The 25,243-nt window shown below is 39.6% G+C and overlaps 1 protein-coding gene across 1 annotated transcript; it reads left to right on the plus strand.

The window, feature by feature from the left end:
* The first annotated feature begins 939 nt into the window (after positions 1-939).
* Positions 940-25,120, plus strand: LOC112767444 (uncharacterized). Its single transcript, XM_025813305.2, is given in 4 exon segments — positions 940-1,078; positions 1,171-1,271; positions 10,379-10,393; positions 25,052-25,120. Coding segments are annotated over 4 exon segments (297 nt in total). The 5' UTR covers positions 940-966.
* Positions 25,121-25,243: the final 123 nt, after the last annotated feature.

Raw genomic sequence — 25,243 nt, forward strand, 5'->3', positions numbered from 1 at the left:
AGATTTATGCTTTAGGAGAGTTTGAACATAAATTGTCGGCAGATATGTAGCGGTTTACATAGATACATAATTGCACATACATGTAATAGATTCTTAATTGTTGTATTCATGTAATTTTAAGATCTATTTGTTTTATTTATGTAAATTGCCTAAGAAAAAAATTAACCTCAATCAACTACTCATATAAAGATATAATCATGTTACGTGTATATTAAAAATTAGATATTAAATCAGTTATTGATATAAATATATGTTACAATATAAAATACATATTAAAAATAAGCTAAACAATATATATATATATATATATATATATATATATATATATATATATATATATTTAGAGAAATAGTATAAGATCATCAAAATTTATTATTTTTGGCCATTAGTTAGCCATCAATATTTAAAAATATGGGATAAAATATGTTATTTGATTACTAAATTAAAAAAATTAGACTAAATAAATTGAGTTGATGATTAAGTAATAACCAAAAATAATAAATTCTGATGCCTCTAACATTTTTCATATATTTATATATAAAAATGATTTTTTTACACGAAATATTTTTGATAGCGATACATATATAAATATGGAACGACCACATATTCACTTCTGACTTCAAGCTAAGTCTCAAAGTGGTCCCTGAAGTTACACTCGTGCCTCATAGTAGTCCCTGAACTTAATAGTTACCCATATTCGTCCCTGAAGTTGCACTCCGGGACTCACTCGTCCTTTCGGCACAATTTGCTCATCTGGCGCCACCGGAAAGTTGATATGGACTAGAGGGTGACACGCTGGCAAAGCTAAAACGATGTAGTATTAGAGGTGGTGCGTAAATGCCATAAAACGACGTCGTTTCACTCTAAAATTGCTTTTGAAGAATCCTCCCTCAAACTTCAGGGACCACTTTGTTTGCACTTTGGAAGGCGAGTGTAATGGTGCGAGGGAGAATAAAAAATCGCAAGATGAGGAAGGAAGATACAGTGAAGCTGATTAGCACTGAGGGTTTCGAATTCTTTGTTTATAAGGAAGCTGCTATGGTTTCACAGACCATACACAACATGCTTACCTCTCCAGGTTGCTCATATTTCCATCCTGGTTAATAATTCTTCCATTTGTGCTATGAAATTAGGGTTCCACTCATTTCACTCTTCTGATCGTATTGATAGGGAGTTTTGCTGAGAGGCAGCACGACGAGGTTACCTTCCTTGAGATCAGCACCACCATTCTTGAGAAGATTTGCTAGTATTTTTACTGCCATCTCTAATTCGTGAGGTATTTACTCCTTTTTTGAGAGGCATGTGTTCGTGACTTCATGAAATCTAATGTGAATTTTGTTGAATGAGAGGTTTTCGCGAATTTTGTGGTAGTGTATCCGAAGCTACCTATATTCAAAAATTTTGTATATGCTATGGATTTTTAGATTTGTGATCCTTGGTTTTATCGTTGAAAAATGTCAACGCAAGGTTTTGGGGGGAAATTTTGTGTTATTAGGGAATTTAAATTATTAACACTCCCTTTACATGACTGATGAGCAGATAATTTATACCCTTTTGGCATTATTTTTAGGTAGTTTTTAGTATATTTTAGTTACATTTTATTATATTTTTATTAGTTTTTATTCAAAAATCACATTTCTTGGCTTTACTATGAGTTTTTGTATTCTTTTGTAATTTCAGGTATTTTCTGGCTGAAATTTACGGACTTGAGCAAAAATCTGATTTAGAGGCTGAGAAAGGACTGCAGATGCTGTTGGATTCTGACCCTCCTGCACTCGAAATGGATTTTCTAGAGCCACAGAAGCCCAATTGGTGCGCTCTCAATTGCGTTGGAAAGTAGACATCTTGGGCTTTCCAGCAATATATAATAGTCCATACTTTGCATGAAATTTGATGGCCCAAACTGGTGTTAAAAGCCAGCCAAAAACTTTCTGGCGTAAAATGCCAGAACTGGCATACTTTTCGGCGTTAAATGCCCATTTTGGCACCCAGGGTGGCGTTTAACTCCAATATGAGGCATATGCACGTGGAAGCTTGAAAGCTCAGCCCAAACACTCACCAAGTGGGCCCGAAAGTGGAATTTTGCACTATCTACACCTAGTTACTCATTTTCTGTAACTCTAAGTTACTAGTTTAGTATAAAAACTACTTTTAGAGATTCATTTAGCACCTCATGACATTTTTACACTTCATTTGTATCTTCTACAGCATGAGTCTCTAAACCCTATAGGTGGGGGTGAGGAGCTCTGCTGTGTTTCAATGGATTAATGCAATTACTACTGTTTTCTATTCAATCACGCTTAATTCTATTCTAAGATACTCACTCGTACTTCAATATAGAGAATATGATGATCCGTGACACTCATCATTATCTTCAACCTATGAACGTGTGCCTGACAACGACTCCCGTTCTATCTGAGCTCAACGTAGTTATTGGGCGACAGCTTGAGTGCGTATCTCTTGGGTTTCTAATCTACGGACCGAGTCCGGGGGTTAGTACCTTCATGGTATAGGCTAGAATCATTGGCAGCAATCCTGGGATCCGGAAAGTCTAAACCTTGTCTGTGGTATTCCGAGTAGGATCCGGGAGGGGATGACTGTGACGAGCTTCAAACTTGCGAATGTTGGGCGCAGTGGCAGTGTGCAAAAGGACAAGGGTCCTATTCCGGCGCTAGCAGAAACCGACAGATGATTAGCCGTGCGGTAGCTGTACTTGGTATTTGTCATCCGAGACGAGAAATCCGATAGTTGATTAGCCGTGCAGACATCGTACCTGGTATTTTTCATCCGAAAGGATCATACAGCTTGCCATTGAAGGAAGCCATGCGTGTTTGGAGAAGAAGACAGTAGAAAAGCAGAGATTCAGACGACAAAGCATCTTTGGAACCTCAACCTGTTCCTCATTATTGAATCACAAGTACCTTTTAATTCATGTTATTTACTTTTCATAACAAAATCATTTTTATCATTAATCTCCTGACTAAGATTTACAAAATAACCATAGCTTGCTTCAAGCTGGTAATCTCCGTGGGATCGACCCTTACTCATGTAAGGTATTACTTGTACGACCCAGTACACTTGCTGGTTAGTTGTGCGGAATTGTGAAAAGTGTAATCACAATTTCGTGCACCAAGTTTTTGGCGCCGTTGCCGGGGATTGTTCGAGTTTGGACAACTGACGGTTTATTTTGTTGCTTAGATTAGAAAAAATTTATCTTTTTGATTTAGAGTCACTATAATTGCATCTTCTATTATTGTTTTTGGTTAAAATTTTAAAATCCTTGTTTTCCTTTTTCTAGATTTTTTCGAAATTTTCTATATAAAAAAAAACTAATAATTGAGTCTTTTGTTTGAGTTTAGTTTCATGTTTTAAGTTTGGTATCAATTCTTCATATTTTTAATTATATGTTCCTTGTTCTTTCTTAATTTTCAAGTTGTTCTTGTTTATTTTCCTTATTTGACCTTTAGTTTTTCTTGTTTTGTGTCTTTCCTTGTTTTTCTTCTGCAATTTCGAATTATTAGTGTCCAAAGTATAAAAATTTTTAAGTTTGGTGTCCTTTGTGTTTTTATTTTCTTAAAGATTTCCAAAATTTGTTCTTGGTGTTCATCTTGATCTTCAAAGTGTTCTTGGTGTTCATCTTGACATTCAAAGTTTTCTTGTTTGTTTTCTTTGTTTTGATCTAAAAATTCTAAGTTTTGTGTCATTTTATTGTTTTTCTCTTTCCTCATTAAATTCAAAAATATCTTTTCTCTTTATTTTAATTGAATTTTCGAATTTTACTTTTAAAAATTCAGATTTTTATTTTAAAAATTCAAATTTTTATTTATTTTATCTTATCTCAATTTTAAAATTTCAAAATTCAAATCTTTTTTCAAAAAAAATCATATCTTTTTCAAAATCTTATCTTATCTTATTTCAAATTCATATTTCAAATTTCAATTAAATCCCAAAATTCAAAATTCAAAATTCAAATTTTAAATTTAAAATTTTAAAAATCAAACATTTTCAAAAGTTAAATCTTTTTCAAATCTTTATCTTATACTGTTGACTTTTTCAAAATTCAAAATTCAAAATTTAAAATTTAAAATTCAAATCTCAAATTTCAAACTTCAAATTTTAAAATTTAAAATTCAAAACTTTTTAATTTAAAAACCTATCTTCTTTTAAATTCCTTATCTTCTCTTACCTAACTTATCTTATCTTTTCTAATCTCAAATCCTAAAATTAAATCTTTTTCAAGTCTTTTCTCTTATTTATTTTCTTACAAATATCTTTAATTTTAAGACATATCTTTTTCAAAACTTCCTAATCACTTTCTCTCTGTTCATTTTTCGAAAATCCTCACCCAAAAATTTTCAATTCTTTTTAATTAATTAATTAATTTAGTTTTCCAATTTCGTTTATTTCTTTTTCTTTTTTTATTTATTTTCAAAACTTGCATCATTTTATTTATTTACTTTATTTTTAATTTCGTTAAATTAAAAAAAACGGGAATAAAATTTTTATTCACAATCCACATCATCTCCCTTTCTCCATTATGGACCTAAGTGGAAATGAACAGTCCAGAAGGACTCTGGAGTCATATGCTAACCCCACTACTGCCTCATATGGGAGTAGTATCTGTATACCCCCTATCAGAGCCAGCAGTTTTGAGCTAAACCCTCAGCTCATTATCATGGTGCAGCAAAATTGCCAGTATTCCGGTCATCCACAGGAAGAATCTACTGAGTTTCTGGCACAGTTCTTACAAATTGCTGACACAGTACGTGATAAGGAAGTAGATCAGGATGTCTACAGATTATTACTGTTTCCATTTGCTGTAAAAGATCAAGCTAAGAGGTGGTTAAACAGCCAACCTACAGCAAGCATAAGAACATGGAAACAGTTATCAGACAAATTCTTGAATCAATATTTCCCTCCAAAAAGGATGACACAGCTAAGGCTGGACATCCAAGGCTTTAAACAAGAGGATAATGAATCCCTTTATAATGCCTGGGAAAGGTACAGAGGGATGCTAAGAAAATGCCCCTCTAAAATATTTTCAGAATGGGTACAGTTAGACATCTTTTACTATGGGCTTACAGAAAAGGCCCAAATGTCTCTAGACCACTCAGCTGGTAGATCTATACATATGAGAAAGACAATTAAAGAGGCTCAAGAGCTCATTGATACAGTTGCTAAAAATCAATATCTATACTTAAGTGGTGGGTCCTCCATGAAATAAAGAAGCTAATGTAGTACCCACTGAACTTAGTCCTCAGGAACAAGTCGCTAAACTCAATCAGCAATTGCTTGTTATAACAAAACAGTTAGCAGAATTTAAAGAGATGCTGCAAGAAACCAAAGATGCTAATGAGAATATGGAAAAACACTTGAATCAGACAAGACAGCAGCTATCTAAATAGATAACAGAAGAATGCCAAGCTGTTCAATTAAGGAGTGAGAAGACATTGAATGTCTTAATTCAAAGCAATAGAAAGCCAAGAAAGAAACAAATGATAGAGGATGACCAAACCACTGTCCAAAATCCCTCTGAGGACAGCAAGAGCCCAGAGAAGAATGATTCTAGCATTCAAACGCCAGAGAATGGTAAGAAAGTGGCGTTAAACGCCCAAGGGATGGCCAGTTCTGGCGTCCAAACGCCAGAAAAGGGTGGCAATCTGGCGTTAAACTCCCATTCAGCACCCAATTCTGGCGTTCAAATGCCAATAAGGGATCAGACACCTGTAAGTGCTGATAACAACCCCCATAAGCAGGCTTCCCCAACCACTTCTGTAGGAAATAAACCTGCAGCAACTAAGGTTGAAGAATACAAAGCCAAAATGCCTTATCCTCAGAAACTCTGCCAAGTGGAATAGGATAAACAATTTGCCCACTTTGCAGACTATCTCAGGACTCTTGAAATAAAGATTCCGTTTGCAGAGGCACTTAAGCAAATACCCTCTTATGCTAAGTTCATAAAAGAGATCTTAAGTCATAAGAAGGATTGGAGAGAAACTGAAAAAATTTTCCTTACTGAAGAATGCAGTGCAGTCATTCTGAAAAGCTTACTAGAAAAGCTTAAAGATCCCGGAAGCTTTATGATACCATGCACATTAGAGGGTGCTTATACCAAGACAGATCTATGTGATATTGGGGCAAGTATCAATCTAATACCTGCATCCACTATCAAAAAGCTTGGTTTGACTGATGAAGTTAAACCAACCCGGATATGCCTTCAACTTGCTGATGGCTCCATTAAGATTCCATCAGACGTAATTGAAGACATGATTGTCAAGGTTGGGCCATTTGCCTTTCCCACTGACTTTATAGTGCTGAAAATGGAGCAGCATAAGAGAGCTACTCTCATCCTAGGAAGATCATTTCTAGCAACTGAATGAACCCTCATTGACGTCCAAAAAGGGGAGATAACTCTGAGAGTCAATGAGGATGAGTTCAACTTGAATGCTGTCAAAGCTATGCAGCATCCAGACACATCAAAAGATTGCATGAGCACTGACATTATTGACTCCCTAGTAGAAGAAGTCAATATGACTGAGAGTCTCAAATCAGAGCTAGAGGATATTTTTAAAGATGTTCAGCCTGATTTGGAGGAACTAGAGAAAACAGAAGAACCTCTGAAAACTCCTCAGGAAAAGGAGAAGCCTCCTAAACTCGAGCTCAAGCCACTACCACCATCTCTGAAATATGCATTTTTGGGAGAAAATGACACTTTTCCCGTGATCATAAGCTCTACTTTAGAGCCACAGGAAGAGAAAGCACTAATTCAGATGCTAAGGACACACAAGACAGCTCTTGGGTGGTCCATAAGAGATCTTAAGGGCATTAGCCCAGCCAGATGCCTACACAAGATCCTATTGGAGGATGATGCTAAGCCAGTGGTTCAACCACAGAGGCGGCTGAATCCAGTCATGAAGGAGGTGGTGCAGAAAGAGGTCACTAAGTTACTAGAGGCTGGGATTATTTATCCCATTTCTGATAGCCCCTGGGTGAGCCCTGTCCAAGTTGTCCCCAAGAAGCGAGGCATGACAGTGGTTCATAATGAAAAAATGAACTGGTTCCTACAAGAACAGTTACAGGGTGGCGTATGTGTATTGACTACAGAAGGCTCAATACAGCCACCAGAAAGGATCATTTTCCTTTACCATTCATAGACCAGATGCTAAAGAGACTAGCAGGTCATGAATACTACTGATTCAGGTTACAACCAAATTGCAGTAGATCCTCAGGACCAAGAGAAAATAGCATTCACATATCCTTTTAGAGTATTTGCCTACAGAAGGATGCCATTTGGTCTGTGCAATGCACCTGCAACCTTTCAGAGGTGCATGCTTTCTATCTTCTCTAATATGGTAGAGAAATTTCTGGAAGTCTTCATGGATGACTTCTCAGTATTTGGAGACTCATTTAGCTCCTGTCTTGACCATCTAGCACTTGTTCTGAAAAGGTGCCAAGAGACTAACCTAGTTTTAAACTGGGAAAAATGTCACTTTATGGTGACTGAAGGAATTGTCCTTGGGTACAAAATTTCAAACAAGGGGATAGAGGTGGATTAAGCTAAGGTAGAGGTAATTGAAAAATTACCACCACCTGCCAATGTTAAGGCAATCAGAAGCTTTTTGGGGCATGTAGGATTCTATAGGAGGTTTATAAAGAATTTTTCAAAAATTACAAAATCTCTGAGCAATCTGATAGCTGCTGACACACCATTTGTATTTGACAAAGAGTGTCTGCAGGCGTTTAAAACTCTGAAAGCTAAGCTGGTCACAGCACCAGTCATTTCTGCACCAGACTGGACATTACCATTCGAACTAATGTGTGATGCCAGCGACCATGCCATTGGTGCAGTATTGGGACAGAGGCATAACAAGCTGCTGCACGTCATTTACTATGCTAGCCGTGTTTTGAATGACGCACAGAAGAATTACACAACCACGGAAAAGGAGCTGCTTGTAGTGGTTTATGCGATTGACAAGTTCAGATCTTACTTAGTAGGATCAAAAGTGATTGTGTACACTGACCATGCTGCTCTAAAATATCTCCTCACAAAGCAGGATTCAAAACCCAGACTCATAAGATGGGTGTTGCTTCTACAAGAGTTTGATATAGAAATAAGAGACAGAAAAGGTACAGAGAACCAAGTAGCTGATCACCTGTCCCGGATAGAACCAGTAGTAGGAGCGTCCCTCCCTTCTACTGAGATCTCTGAAACCTTTTCGGATGAGCAACTCTTTGCCATTCAGTAAGTACCATGGTTTGTAGACATTGCAAACTATAAAGCTGTGAGATTCATACCCAAGGAGTACAGTAAGCAGCAAACAAAAAAATTAGTTACTGATGCAAAGTACTACTTGTGGGATGAACCATATCTCTTTAAGAGGTGTGCAGACGGAATGATCCGTAGATGTGTGCCTAGAGAAGAGGCGCAGAAGATCCTATGGCATTGCCATGGATCATAATATGGAGGACATTTTGGAGGTGAGCGAACAGCCACAAAGGTTTCCCAATGTGGCTTCTACTAGCCTACTCTCTATAGAGACTCCCGAGAGTTTGTACGTAACTGTGACAGTTTCCAGAGAGCTGGTAATCTGCCTCACGGTTATGCCATGCCTCAGAAAGGGATCTTAGAGATTGAGTTGTTTGATGTATGGGGTATTGACTTCATGGGACCTTTCCCACCATCATATTCAAACACTTATATTCTAGTGGTAGTAGACTATGTATCTAAATGGGTAGAAGCAATTGCAACACCCACTAATGATACTAAGACAGTAATAAAGTTCTTCCAAAAGCATATCTTCAGCAGGTTCGGTGTCCCTAGGATACTGATCAGTGATGGAGGCACTCATTTTTGCAATAAACAGCTTGACTCTGCTCTGGTCAGATATGGAATTAACCATAAAGTGGCAACTCCATATCATCCATAGACAAATGGGCAGGCTGAAGTATCGAATAGAGAACTAAAACGAATCCTGGAATGGACTGTAAGTACCTGTAGAAAGGATTGGGCAAGAAGTCTGGATAATGCTCTGTGGGCATACAGAACCGCATTCAAGACTTCGATAGGGACCTCTCCATACCAGGTTGTGTATGGAAAAAACTGTCATCTACCAGTGGAACTGGAACACAAAGCCTATTTGGCAACCAGGTTCCTAAACCTTGATGCTAAGGTAGCTGGAGAAAAGAGATTACTCCAATTGAATGAGCTGGAGGAGTTCATACTCAATGCTTTCAAAAATGCTAAAATCTACAAGGAGAAAGCAAAAAGATGGCATGACAAAAGGCTGTCATCTAGAGTCTTTGAGCCAAGACAGAAGGTCCTGCTGTTTAACTCTAGGCTCAGATTGTTCCCTGGGAAGTTGAAATCCCGATGGAAGGGACCATATGTGATTACAAGTGTGTCACCATATGGTTATGTAGAGCTCCAGGATATTGACTCTGACAAAAAGTTCATTGTTAATGGACAGAGAGTCAAACATTATCTTGAAGGCAACGTTGAGCACTAATGCTCAAAACTGAGACTAAATTAAAAAGCTCAATAAAAGTCCAGCTAAAGACATTAAAGAAGCGCTTATTGGGAGGCAACCCAATCTTATTTATCCATGCTAATTACTTTTTTATTTCATTTTCCATTGTTAGTTTAGGTTGATGATCATGTGAAGTCATAAAAACAGCTGCAGAATTAAAGCAAAATCAAAAATAGCATAAAAAACAGCACACCCTGGAGGACAGGCTTACTGGCATTTAAGGATAGTAGAATGGGAGTTTAACGCCCATGCAGGCAGCATTCTGGGTGTTTAACGCCAGAAATGGCAGCATTCTAGGCGTTCAGAAAAATGCCCAGTAAAGGAGGAATCCTGGCGTTTAACGCCAGCCAGGGTATCTGGCTGGGCGTTAAACGCCCAACTAGGCAGTCCAGTGGGCGTTAAATGCCAGAATGGATAGCATTCTGGGCGTTTAACGCCAGGATGACACAAGGGAGGTAATTTTGTTTCCAATTCGATTTTTTTTTCAATTTTTCATGTTTTAATTCATAATTTTTGCATCAAACATCTTTTAAACGTTCATCTTTCAATTTCTATTTTCAAATATTAATAATCTTTCCAATTCTTTTTAATTCTCTTTTTAATTCTTTTCAACTCCTTCCAAAACGTTTTTAAAACTTACATATCTTTTCAAATCCTTTTCAACTCTTCTTAATTTTTCTTGCATACGGTAATAAGTTTTCAAAATTAATTGCATCATTCTTCTTCTACTCCCTTCTATCTTATTTTGCTCGAGGACGAGCAAACCTTTTAAGTTTGGTGTGGAAAAAGCTCTGCTTTCTATTTTTCCATAACCATTAATGGCACCTAAGGCTAGAGAAACCTCTAGGAAGAGAAAAGGGAAGGAAGTTGCTTCCAACTCCGAGTCATGGGAGAAGGAGAGATTCATCTCAAAAGCCCATCACTAGAAAGAGGATGGAGCAAACAAGAGAGTCCACTCATGGACCTCACCAAGAGCACTCCATCATCCTCCTTGAAATCAGAGAGGACCAAAGACCATGAGGGAAGAGCAACAAAAGGCAAGGAAGAGACATAGAGGAGCTCAAGCACTCCATAGTATCTTCAAGAAGAACTAGCCGCCATCACTAAGGTGGACCCGTTCTTTAATTTCCTTGTTCTTATTTTTCTATTTTTCGAATTCTATGCTTTATGTTTTGTCTATGTTTGTGTCTTTATTACATGATCATTAGTGTTTAGTGTCTATGTCTTAAAGCTATGAATGTCCTATGAATCCTTCACCTTTCTTAAATGAAAAATGTTTTTAATTGCAAAAGAACAAGAAGTACATGGATTTTGAATTTTATCTTGAAATTAGTTTAATTATTTTGATGTGGTGGCAATACTTTTTGTTTTCTGAATGAATGCTCGAACAGTGCATATTTTTTAATTTGTTGTTCATGAATGTTAAAATTGTTGGCTCTTGAAAGAATAATGAAAAAAGAAAAATGTTATTGATAATATGAAAAATCATAAAATTGATTCTTGAAGCAAGAAAAAGCAGTGAAAAACACAAAATCTTGCGAAAAAAATTAGCGAAAAAAAAAGAGAGAAAAAGAAAGAAAAAGAAAAAGCAAGCAGAAAAAGCCAGTAACCCTTTAAACCAAAAGGCAAGGGTAAAGAGGATCCAAGGCTTTGAGCATTAATGGATAGGAGGGCCCAAAGGAATAAAATCCTAGCCTAAGCGGCTAAATCAAGCTGTCCCTAACCATGTGCTTGTGGCGTGAAGGTGTCAAGTGAAAAAGCTTGAGACTAAGCGGTTAAAGTCGTGGTCCAAAGAAAAAAGAGTGTGCTTAAGAGCTCTGGGAACCTCTAACTGGGGACTCTAGCAAAGCTGAGTCACAATCTAAAAAGGTTTACCCAGTTATGTGTCTGTGGCATTTATATATCCGGTGGTAATATTGAAAAACAAAATGCTTAGGGTAATGGCCAAGACTCATAAAGTAGCTATGTTCAAGAATCAACATACTGAACTAAGAGAATCAATAACACTATCTGAATTATGAGTTCCTATGGATGCCAATCATTCTGAACTTCACAGGATAAAGTGAGATGCCAAAACTGTTCAGAAGCAAAAAGCCACTAGTCCCGTGATAAACCCATATTTTATGATATATTTTGTGCTTAATTTGAGTTATTTATTCAATCCTTCACCCACTTATTCATATTAATTGCATGGTTTTATTTTCCCTTCCTTATTATGTGATGTATGTGAAAAACATGTTTCCTATGCTTTAAAATTAATTATTTTAATTACCTTTATTTCCATTCGATGCCGTGATTAGTGTGTTGAGTAGTTTCAGATCTTCTAAGGCAGGAATGACTTAAAGGATGAAAAAGGAAACATACAAAAATGGAAGGAAAGCACAAAATGGAGTTTCTAAAGAAACTGGCATCCACACGATCGCATGGGCGATGCGGACGCATGCCAAGCGCGAATCAACAGCGACGCGGCCGCATGACTAACGCGACCACGCGCCTTAAGCAAAACACATATGACGCGGCCGCATGACTGACGCGACCGCGTGACAAGAAAAGCTCCGAATGACGCGACCACGTGACCCACGCACCAGAAATTGCAGAAAACGCTCCCAGCGAATTCTGAAGCCCTTTTTGGCCCAAATCCAAGTTCAGAAGGCATAGACCAGAGGTTATGAAGTGAGGGAATGCATCCATTCAGGGAGAGCTCACCAATTTAGTTACTTCTCATGATTTAGATTTAGATTTGAGAGAGGTTCTCTCTTCTCTCTCTCTCTTAGGATTTAGGATTTCTCTTAATTTTAGGAGTGACTCTCGATCCCAGATTTAATGTTCCTTTACTTTAAGCTTCCCTTTCACTTTTATTCATTCCATTACTTTTGTTGATTATTTACTTTTACCATTTAATTTATGAATTCTTCTATGTTCCAGATTATTTGAATTAATGCTATTTGAGGTATTTTAGTTTATTATTGCTTTCTTTTATTTATGTCACCATTGCTTTCAATCTGAAGACATTTTTATTCCAGCAAATTTACTTTTTCCCTTTTGGTCTTGGTTAAGAAATTAGTAACTAATTTGGACTTCCGATTTCTCATACCTTGCCAAAAGTTTATTTTACAGTTATTTATTTATTTTTAATTGCCATTTAAATTATTTGTCATATTTGTTCCTCATTCTTGAAACCCCAATTTTACAATCTCCATAACCAATAATAAGAACATACTTTCCTGCAGTTCCTTGAGAAGACGACCCGAGGTTTGAATACTTCGGTTAACAATTTATTTAGGGGTTTGTTACTTGTGACAACCAAAACGTTTGTACGAAAGGACTTTTGAAGGTTTAGAAACTATACTTGCAACGAGGATTTATCCGCAATTTTCTAGACCACGCAAAAGTTCCTCTCGTCAAAATGGCGCCGTTGCCGGGGAACTGCTAACGTGTGCCTTATTGTTGGTTATTGTAAATATTTTTCTTTTACTTGTTTATTTATTTCTGTTTTTTTTTTCTTTTTAATTTTATTTGCTACTATGAACTCTCACCCTTCTCGCTTTGAGTTTGGTTCTAACTTTGTTGAAGGAAATAGAAGTTACAGCAGGAATATGCATCAAGGTCAGACCAATCAAGGATGGATGGAGCCAAGAGGATCTAGTCAACCCTTTAAGCAACAACACCCTCCAAGATATCATGGACAACGACCATTCTACAATGCATACCCATCTGATAGATATGGTGGACAACCTTGTAACTACCAACAAGCCCCACCCCGTGCCTATAGACCATCCTCTCAACATAACCTAGAACCACCACACTCACAAGCTTCTCTTCACCATTCGCCACCACATGATCCCTATTTACCCCAGTTCCAATCCAATCACTCCCAAGCACCACCACTTTCCTATGTATCATGTCCAAATCCATCACCCCGAGAATCAGAGGTTCGCCTCAAGGAAACAATAAATAAACTTCAAACAACCATTCGACAACTGGAGCAAGTAGTAATTCAATTAGCTTCTAGACGTTCGAACATTCAAGGACCAACCACAGCCCCATGTGGACAATCTAACGAAGAGCGTAGCATAAAGGAAATACTAGAAACTCTAGTGGACAAGACAGAGAATGAATTCGTACTAGAACAAGTAGAAGAAGCTGTCATTACGCAAGAAGAAGAGTTGGTTGAAGATCTAGGAGATGCTGAACCTCCATGGGAATTCAGAGCTGAGGAGAACTCCGTCAAGGACGTTACAGTTGATGCTAAGGAGGACAGTGCACAATCCCCAAGGCAAGTCGTTTATGAAGAACTAGACGGAATAACCCAGGACACAAATTCCCTTGATGATGATAGTCACAAGTCAAGTTCTCTTAGTAATGAACTTGCATCCGCGAGTGAATTATCCGAGATCGAAGAATCTTCCCCAAATGAATACGAAGATGATGCAGAGGTAGATTTCTCTTAACCTCCAATCTATGACTCGAGTGATGAGGAAGACACAGAAGACTTTGACCAGGACACAGATGCATTTGAAGAACCTTGCAGAGAAGTGGAGGAATTCACAGAAGAGCACAAGGGAGTAGAACTTACAGAACCACCAGAAACACCTACCCCAAGGCCATTACCACCCAATACAAGCTTCAAGTGGGTACAATCCTTAACCTTTAACTTTACTTTTTCACTTGAATACGGTTTGCTTGAAACAGATGGCCAGCTTAGAGCTCTCTGCGGCTTTAAGAGTAAGAGGGAAATGGCTCGTACTCAGAGCTGGTGCACAAGGTTCAATAAGGTTCTACGCTTCAACTTGAAGTGCACGGATTGGTATCATGTTCAATTGAATGGATCTCGGAAAATGTTTGGTCACCATGGTGAGAATCTACTTTCTAAACCGCCCGGATGGAAAAGTATAGATCAAGACGGAGGCGGATTTAAAAGCAAAGTTTGGGATCCTGGAATCTATTCCGACACTCGTCATTCCGGGAGCCTAAAAATTTGTTTGAAGCTGCTCAGGAGCTTTACATGCCTAGTTTGGGACCCCGGAGGCTATTGGCATTCCAAGCATTGGTGGAGATTTTTAGATAAATTTAAACATAAGCCGCCATAACAGGAAGCCCCTCCAATGTCCAACTTAAGGACTTTAACTAAAAGTGCTAGGTGGGAGACAACCCACCATGGTATGATCGTTCATTTTTCAATTTTTATTTCGTTTTGTTTGTTTTCAAGTTTTATTTTATTTTATAATATTGAACCTGGAATTTTGCATCGCATTCATATTAATCATTGCATTCTGCATACTGCATAAAAAAATAGTGCGCGACGCGACCGCATCACTCATGCGATCGCGTCATATTGCGGAAAACACCACCCACGCGATCGCGTCATCCACGCGGCCGTCTGACTTGGAGATCGGCGTAAAGATCCAACGTCCAGAAAGTTAGGCTGGAATCGTGCGGCGATTGTGCGTTTCGCACAAATGACCCACGCGATCGCGTCACCCACGCGATCGCGTCCCTTGCACACAACCAATCCCACGCGACCGCGTTGCATGGATTGCACGAACACCCCAAAGGAGACAGAGAGTTGCACTGAAACGACGCTGGATTCGTGCGTTTAGCACAAATCCCAGCGACATGATCGCATGCGCCAGGCGATCACGACATTCAATCTTTTTGCCCTCCATGCGATCGCATCACCCCCCATTTCGCTCCAGCCACGCGACCGCGTGCCCCACGCGGCCGCGTGGATTCAAATTTATAACCCCCCCAACCACGCGAACCCTATCAGTCGCGCCCCCCCTGAAACCCTCTCCTCCCTCTCTTCCCCTCCAATCCAACCACCACCATCCAGCCACCATCACCGCCACCCCCAGACGCCGCCGACCTCCCAGACGCTGCCGCCACCTACCCCCTTCCTCCTCCCCCTTCTTTCTTCTTCTTTCTTCTTCTTCCCCCCCCCCTCTCCGCCACTGCCCCCCTTCGCAACCACCACCCACCGCCGCCGCCCGTCCCAGCCGCGCCCCCCATCCGCCACACACACACCTACCCCCTCCCTTCCCCTCTTACCCTATTACCCATCCCTTCTTTCCCCTGCCCCGAACAGCCGTGCCCACCACCGCCAGCCGCTGCGCCAGACGCCGTCACCACCACCCCCAGCCTCCTTTCTGCCCACTCTCCTTATTCGGCCTACCAGGTTCCGACGAACGCCACCTTTCTATCCTTAGTCGTTATTTCATTATTTTCTGTTTATGTTCATGTTTAGGCTAGTTAGATATGCATGTTGTAGTGGATTTTCGGTTGTTAGGTAGCCTAAGTTGTGGTTAGTGGATTTAGGCCTGTTTACTTGCACTGTTCATGTTTCTGTTTTATCAAATTTGCAATTTTGCTGTTGCTGTGATGTTTGTAATGTTCATATGCTGTGATTTCTTGTTTCATGCTGCTCTTTACACTGAATTTTCATGTTTATATTTCTTATATGTAATTGCAAGCTTAAATTTTAATTCATATGAACTATTTGATTGCTGTTTATTTTCTGGGACAATCCAATTTTAGTCAGAATGCTGCCCAAATTTCTGTAAAATATTTTCATTCATGTTTTGGTTTTGGCATTTTGAAATCTGCTTTCCTCTGCTTTACCCACACCCATTCATGAATGCCAGGCACGCATTCTTATTCTCTTTGATTTCCTGGTTCATATATTGCATTTTTTATATTTGATTCCAATTTTTGCTATTTCTATATCTATTTGAATCATCATCAACCTGTTTTCCTTGTTTGGTTATGAGTTACCTATCACTTCTAATTATGAATTCTTGTTACTTAGAAACTTATCCTTATGCCACTTATCTTAACCCATTTTTCATGAACTCACTAATTCTAATTTCCTGAAATCTTTTTTTTTTAATTCTAACCAAACTAACCTTTTAAAATCTTTTTTTTTCTGGTTTTTCACTTTCTTTTAACCCTCTAACCATGGCATACTGATAATTTTTCCTACTTAACATGCCTTCTATTACATTTTGGATTGTGAATTTTTTCTTTCGAACTTTTAACTCCTATACAATCCTTAATGCACATTTACTTCACTCATTTACCTCATTCTAATTCTCCTTTGCCACTTTGTGTTTCTTTTTACTATTTGCCTATTTATTTTTCTATTTTTATTATATCCTGGTTTTCTTTTTTTTGGATGTCAGATTCCCAGAGAAAGGGAAAAGGAAAGGCTACCACTGGCAAACGTAAAAGAGGAGAATCATCTATGTCTATCATAGATCTCATGCATGATGCCTCCTGGCGGGAGAAAAACTTCACCCCGTAGGAGAAGGCCGACCAGCTGCTCCCTGCTAATGACCTAGTGAAGTTTGCAAACCGATACTGTGAGCTGAAGTATCCGGTGTTTGCAAACTCCAGGAACCTATACCTGGAGAGGACTCTGAAGATCCCAGGAGAACTCCAGCAATACACCTCTGATCAGATCAAACAAAGAGGCTGGTTCTTTCTGGAGAGAAACCTGTCTGAGGTCAATGCATCTTGGGTAAGGAAATTCTACTACAATTACTTCAAGACTTCCCTAGATGCAGTGAACCTTAGGGGGAAGCAGATTCTGGTCACTGAAGAGGCAATTGAAGATGTTCTGAAGTTTCTGCCTAAATCTGATCAGCCGGATGGTTATCAGAAAGCTGAGGAAGACATGCGCTTTCTGAAGTTTGATTCGGATGCAGTCAAGGCCCGGATAGCCCTTGACCCGACCGTTTCTTGGATTATGGGTCAGAACACCACCATGCCCAAGGGAATCAAGCGGGCATACTTGAATGATGAGGCTCGGCTGTGGCATCAGATACTTAGCAACTTCATTATGCCGAGTACTCACGAGACAGATATACCTGCCGCTATGATCACCCTCCTATGGTGTGTGATGGAGGGTAAGGACCTGTACCTACCACGCTTTATCCGGTTCTACATGGCTAGGGTCCACGTCCGAGGCACTCTTCCCTTTCCCTATTTGGTTACACAGCTGGGCCGTCGAGCTGACGTGCCTTGGGAGGATGCCGATGAGAGGCCACCTGCTGCAGAATGCAAGAAGATTATCCCGCACAGCAGGAACTTTCTAGCCTTGGGCTACAGACCTCCAGTCCTCACTGCTCCTGGTGACACTGCCACACCATCTGCCGGCCCCTCTTCCTCCACAGCTACACCTGCCACCACCACTGCACCTCCACCTGCCCCAGAACCCATCTATCACCTAGTGTACCGCCTGTTTCGACGGCTTGACCAGATGGAGCGTCGCAACAAGCGACGCTATGAGCACCTGAAGCTGATGATATGATCTGGTGACATCCCCTCCGAGCCTGACACACCATCCGAGGCATCTGAGGAGGAGGCGGATGCGCCCGAGGCTGCGCCTCATCCACAGCAGGAGGCAGCGCAGGCAGGCACCCAGCAGGCAGCACACCAGCAGGAGATCCCACATCAGATCCAGGCTACAGACTCCGAGATCCCTATCCAGTCAGCACCGCCTCTGCAGTAGCCAGATCCTCAGACCACCACCACAGAGACTCCAGCTACCCAGCCTTCCAATGATGACACCCCTTCACACCCTGCTTGAGTGAGCATCAGGGACGATGCTTCATTTTAAGTGTGGGGAGGTCGCCATCTCTGACGTATCATTTTGGTGAACCACTACAGACCCTTTTTCCTTTATTTTGACTATTTTCTTGTATTTTTTCTCTTTATTTTTCAGTACTTATACATTGCTATTTTCATGTATTTATACTCTATTTCTGCATTTTACATTTTTAGTTCATATTTTAGCCACTTAGTTTAGTTGCAATTCTAACTTATTAGTTATAGAAATTGTGGATTGATTAGTATAGTTTACCCTTTTTAGCATAAGATAACTCGGAATAGATTGAAAAGAAAAAGGAAGTAAACTAGAGACTTTAACAGAATCAAAACAACCCACACCTTGTATATATGGCATTACATGTTAGTTAATTAAACAACATTTCATCAAGGAGAAACACTAGAACTTTAAAGCCACCTTAAGTTTTACATTGAAAATAATGGGAATTTTTAACTAAACCTGCATGACATACATAAGTGATAAATGATTTTTGAGCTAGAGAACACATAGCCTGTGAGTTTTGAGCTTAATTGTATGGTTACATTCAAACCATAATTTTTATTCCTGTGTGTTCCGCCCTTCTTTTATATTCTGGTGTTCTTTACTTTGTTTTAATCTATATGTTCGATTATAGAATGTAGATACATACCAAGAGAGTGATTGAGGCCATTATTTGATTTTAGCTCACTTATCTCAAAATAGCCTACCTTTCACATCACCCTTGTTAGCCCCCTTGAGCCTTTAAATCCCTTTTATTCTATAAACCACATTACTAGCCTTAAGCAGAAAAATAAATTAAAAATCCCAAGTTGAATCCTTAGTTAGCTTAAGATAGAAAAGCATGTATAGTTTAAATGTGGAAAACCTATTGGGAACATGGATGATAAAAACAAAAAAGTAGAAAAATTGAAAAGAGATAAAATAATTCAAAATAAGAATTTTTGGGAAGCATGTGAAATCAAAATAATTAAATTACCATGTGCATATATAAAAAAAAGAAAAAAAATATTTTTAAAGTCTTTGAATAAAGGGGATACGAAAGAATTCCCCAATTGCAACAATAAAAGCAATGCACATGGAATAAAAATAAAAATTGAAACATGAGCATGTAACATCAAAAGTGGGAAAAGATGGGAAAATAGGTAAAGAAGTTTTGTTTTACTAAGTATGTATGTTAGGTGAGATCTTAGTCTAATTAAGGATTCACTTATTAGCTCACTTAGCCTTATACATATACCCTTACCTTTACCTTGGCCCCATTACAACCTTAATTAAAGACCTCATGATTTTTGGTATGTCTATATTCTATAATTGTTGATTGGTTAGATGAAGAACAAAGTTATAGAAAGAAAGAATAAAATGAAGAATAGAGTGATTAACCCAATAAACACTGAGTGATTAGAGAGTAAACACAAAATCCAGTGAGGGTTCAATAGCTCATTAACATATATCTCTGCTTAAATTATTAATTGTCTTGCAAGTTTTTAAAATGTTTTTCTCTCCCATCTCAATTGTAAAGGCACTTTATCACTATCTAAGGCTTGGCTATATATATATACATGACTCCTTGAGAATGTGAATTAATTTAACTACATGCAAGCTTTATATTCAAGTGAATAAAAATTAGAATTGCATGATGCATCATTCATCTAGGTAGTTTCATTTAGATTAAATTGCATTGCATGACATTCCACCACTTTAACCCTACTTTTTACCTTGGATTTAGCATGAGGACATGCTATTGTTTAAGTGTGGAGAGGTTGATAAACCCATATTTTATGATATATTTTGTGCTTAATTTGAGTGATTTATTCAATCCTTCACCCACTTATTCATATTAATTGCATGATTTTACTTTCCCTTCCTTATTATGTGATGTATGTGGAAAATATGTTTCCTATGCTTTAAAATTAATTATTTTAATTACCTTTATTTCCATTCGATGTCGTGATTAGTGTGTTGAGTAGTTTCAGATCTTCTAAGGCAGGAATGACTTAAAGGATGAAAAAGGAAACATACAAAATTGGAAGGAAAGCACAAAATGAAGTTTCTAAAGAAACTGGCATCCACGCGATCGCATGGGCGACGCGGACGCATGCCAAGCGCGAATCAACAGCGACGCGGCCGCATGACTGACGCGACCGCGTGACAAGAAAAGCTCCGAATAATGCGACCGCGTGACCCACGCGGACGCGTGACAGAGGACACGCACCAGAAATTGCAGAAAACGCTCCTAGCGAATTCTGAAGCCCTTTTTGGCCCAAATCTAAGTCCAGAAGGCATAGACCAGAGGTTATGAAGTGAGGGAATTCATCCATTCAGGGAGAGCTCGCCAATTTAGTTACTTCTCATGATTTAGATTTAGTTTTGGGAGAGGTTCTCTCCTCTCTCTCTTAGGATTTAGGATTTCTCTTAATTTTAGGAGTGACTCTCGATCCCAGGTTTAATGTTCCTTTACTTTAAGCTTCCCTTTCACTTTTATTCATTCCATTACTTTAGTTGATTATTTACTTTTACCATTTAATTTATGAATTCTTCTATGTTCCAGATTATTTGAATTAATGCTATTTGAGGTATTTCAGTTTATTATTGCTTTCTTTTATTTATGTCACCATTGCTTTCAATCTGAAGACATTTTTATTCTAGCAAATTTACTTTTTCCTTTTTGGTCTTGGTTAAGAAATCAGTAACTAATTTGGACTTCCAATTTCTCATACCTTGCCAAAAGTTTATTTTACAGTTATTTATTTATTTTTAATTGCCATTTAAATTATTTTTCATATTTGTTCCTCATTCTTGAAACCCTAATTTTACAATCTCCATAACTAATAATAAGAACATACTTCCCTGCAGTTCCTTGAGAAGACGACCCGAGGTTTGAATACTTCGGTTAACAATTTATTTAGGGGTTTGTTACTTGTGACAACCAAAACGTTTGTACGAAAGGACTTTTGAAGGTTTAGAAACTATACTTGCAACGAGGATTTATCCGTAATTTTCTAGACCACGCAAAAGTTCCTCTCATCATCCCGCTCATCTAATTAAAACTAATCTTCATTGATGTTTTTGGAATTTATTGTATATTCTCTTCTTTTTATCCTATTTTGTTTTTAGTTGCTTGGGGACAAGCAACAATTTAAGTTTGGTGTTGTGATGAGCGGATAATTTATACCCTTTTTGGCATAGTTTTTAGTATATTTTAGTTACTTTTTATTATATTTTTATTAGTTTTTATTCAAAAATAACACTTCTGGACTTTACTATGAGTTTGTGTGTTTTTCTGTAATTTCAGGTATTTTCTAGCTGAAATTGATGGACCTGAGCAAAAATCTAATTCAGAGGCTGAGAAAGGACTGCAGATGCTGTTGGATTCTGACCCTCCTGCACTCGAAATAGATTTTCTGGAGCTACAGAAGCCCAATTGGCGCGCTCTCAATTGCGTTGGAAATTAAACATCTTGGGCTTTCCAGCAATAGATAATATTCTATACTTTATTTGAGATTTGATGGCCCAAACTGGCATTAAAAGCCAGCCTAAAACTTTCTGGCGTAAAACGCCAGAACTGGCATACTTTTCGGCGTTAAACGCCCATTTTGGCACCCAGGGTGGCGTTTAACTCCAATATGAGGCATATGCACGTAGAAGCTTGAAAACTCAACCCAAACACTCACCAAGTGGGCCCCAGAAGTGGAATATTGCACTATCTACACCTAGTTACTCATTTTCTATAACCCTAAGTTACTAGTTTAGTATAAAAACTACTTTTAGAGATTCATTTAACTCCTCATGACATTTTTACACTTCATTTGTATCTTCTACAGCATGAGTCTCTAAACCCCATAGGTGGGGGTGAGGAGCTCTTGTAAGGCCCACATCGGTTGGAGAGGGGAACGAAGCATGCCTTATAAGGGTGTGGATACCTCTCCCTAGCATGACGCGTTTTGACGAGTGAGTGTGGGGGGCTTTGGCCATCATCCCTATCATCAAAGGCAAAACCGTGAGGCCTTATGTGCCAAAGCGGACAATATCGTGCTAGCGGGTGGTCTGGGCTATTACAGATGGTATCAGAGCCAGAACCCGGATCGATGTGCCAGCGAGGGCGTTGGACTCCCTTAGGGGGGTGGATTGTAAGGCCCACATCGGTTGGAGAGGGGAACGAAGCATGCCTTATAAGGGTGTGGATACCTCTCCCTAGCATGACGCGTTTTGACGAGTGAGTGTGGGGGGCTTTGGCCATCATCCCTATCGTCAAAGGCAAAACCGTGAGGCCTTGTGTGCCAAAGCGGACAATATCGTGCTAGCGGATGGTCTGGGCTGTTACAGATGGTATCAGAGCCAGAACCCGGATCGATGTGCCAGCGAGGGCGCTAGACTCCCTTAGGGGGGTGGATTGTAATGCCCACATCGGTTGGAGAGGGGAACGAAGCATGCCTTATAAGGGTGTGGATACCTCTCCCTAGCATGACGCGTTTTGACGAGTGAGTGTGGGGGGCTTTGGCCATCATCCCTATCGTCAAAGGCAAAACCGTGAGGCCTTGTGTGCCAAAGCGGACAATATCGTGCTAGCGGGTGGTCTGGGCTGTTACAGATGGTATCAGAGCCAGAACCCGGATCAATGTGCCAGCGAGGGCGCTGGACTCCCTTAGGGGGGTGGATTGTAAGGCCCACATCGGTTGGAGAGGGGAACGAAGCATGCCTTATAAGGGTGTGGATACCTCTCCCTAGCATGACGCGTTTTGACGAGTGAGTGTGGGGGGCTTTGGCCATCATCCCTATCGTCAAAGGCAAAACCGTGAGGCCTTGTGTGCCAAAGCGGACAATATCGTGCTAGCGGGTGGTCTGGGCTGTTACAGATGGTATCAGAGCCAGAACCCGGATCGATGTGCCAGCGAGGGCGTTGGACTCCCTTAGGGGGGTGGATTGTAAGGCCCACATCGGTTGGAGAGGGGAACGAAGCATGCCTTATAAGGGTGTGGATACCTCTTCCTAGCATGACGCGTTTTGACGAGTGAGTGTGGGGGACTTTGGCCATCATCCCTATCGTCAAAGGCAAAACCGTGAGGCCTTGTGTGCCAAAGCGGACAATATCGTGCTAGCGGGTAGTCTAGGCTGTTACAGATGGTATCAGAGCCAGAACCCGGATCGATGTGCCAGCGAGGGTGCTGGACTCCCTTAGGGGGGTGGATTGTAAGGCCCACATCGGTTGGAGAGGGGAACGAAGCATGCCTTATAAGGGTGTGGATACCTCTCCCTAGCATGACGCGTTTTGACGAGTGAGTGTGGGGGCTTTGGCCATCATCCCTATCGTCAAAGGCAAAACCGTGAGGCCTTGTGTGCCAAAGCGGACAATATCGTGCTAGCGGGTGGTCTGGGCTGTTACAGCTCTTCTGTGTTTCAATGGATTAATGCAATTACTACTGTTTTCTATTCAATCACGCTTGATTTTATTCTAAGATACTCACTCGTACTTCAATATAGAGAATATGATGATCCGTGACACTCATCATTATCCTCAACCTATGAACACGTGCCTGACAACCACTCTCGTTCTATCTGAGCTCAACGTAGTCATTGGATGACAGCTTGAGTGCGTATCTCTTAGGTTTCTAATCTACGGACTGAATCCGGGGGTTAGTACCTTCGTTGTATAGGCTAGAATCATTGGCAGCATTCCTGGGATCCGGAAAGTGTAAACCTTGTCTGTGATTTTCCGAGTAGGATCCGGGAGGGGATGACTGTGACGAGCTTCAAACTTGCGAATGTTGGGTGCAGTGACAGTGTGCAAAAGGACAGGGTCCTATTCCGACGCTAGTGGGAACCGACAGATGATTAGCCGTGCGGTAGCTGTACTTGGTATTTGTCATCCGAGACGAGAAATCCAATAGTTGATTAGTCGTGCAGACATCGTACCTGGTATTTTTCATCCGAGAGGATCATACAGCGTGCCATTGAAGGAAGCCATGCGTGTTTGGAGAAGAAGACAGTAGGAAAGCAGAGATTCAGACGACAATGCATCTCCGGAACCTCAACCTGTTCCTCATTACTGAATCATAAGTACCTTTTAATTCATGTTATTTACTTTTCATAACAAAATCATTTTTATCATTAATCTCCTGACTAAGATTTACAAGATAACCATAGCTTGCTTCAAGCCGGCAATCTCTGTGGGATCGACCCTTACTCACGTAAGGTATTACTTGGACGATCCAGTGCACTCGCTGGTTAGTTGTGCGGAATTGTGAAAAGTGTAATCACAATTTTGTGCACCAATGACCAGCTAAATTGTGATTTTGTTGTCCTGGTTTTAGTAGGGAATTTGATTTTTGCTTGGTGTCTATCACTGTGTGATCCTTCTATTAAGTAGGATGGATTCTCGACGAGCAAGGAGGTTTTTATTATGTTTAACTATTTGATTCTATAAAGCGGCCGTTTGAGTTTCATTTCTACTTCTTAGGTTTCAGACTGGATTCTTCATGTGTTAGAGTCTAGGGTTTTGCTGAATTCAGTGCTCCATCAAAGAGAGATTGTTTTACATGGTTTTATGTATCATGTGGTTGCACATTTCATTGTGTGCCCTTCTTTTATCATTTTACTTTCTCTTGTCATCTGTTTCAAATGACAAGAGAAAACTACTGGACAGCTTGAAAATTCGAGATACTATTAAAAAATCGTATTGCTAATTGAGTTGGCCCCTTTTTTTCTAACTGATGTTTTGGCCTCCTGCCCCCTTCTCTACTCTAACGAGCATCGATGTTAGTCTTTCTTATGTGTTGCAATGTAAGTTATACTTTCCTTTGGGAAGTAATTTAAAGCTCTGTAGCTCTAATATGAAATCTCTTAATTCATGCAATGTTATTTTCAGCAAAATAGTTCTACTGACTTGAATAGTGAAAATCTTGCAGCTGTTAGTAGGTAAAAGACAGAGTTTCCTATTGAATCTGAATTAACTTTGGAGCTAATGATGGCTGCTAATTACCTCTATACATGAGCATTTCTTAGGGGTAGTTGCTCTCCATTCTCATTGTAAGCCTTCATTATTCTCTTGGATTTAACAAGTTTATTATCTATAGTGGTTATTTTTGTTGACGTAGCATTTGTTTTCGGTGTTTTT

Source organism: Arachis hypogaea, chromosome 17, assembly GCF_003086295.3.
Source record: "Arachis hypogaea cultivar Tifrunner chromosome 17, arahy.Tifrunner.gnm2.J5K5, whole genome shotgun sequence".
Lineage (NCBI taxonomy): Eukaryota > Viridiplantae > Streptophyta > Magnoliopsida > Fabales > Fabaceae > Arachis > Arachis hypogaea.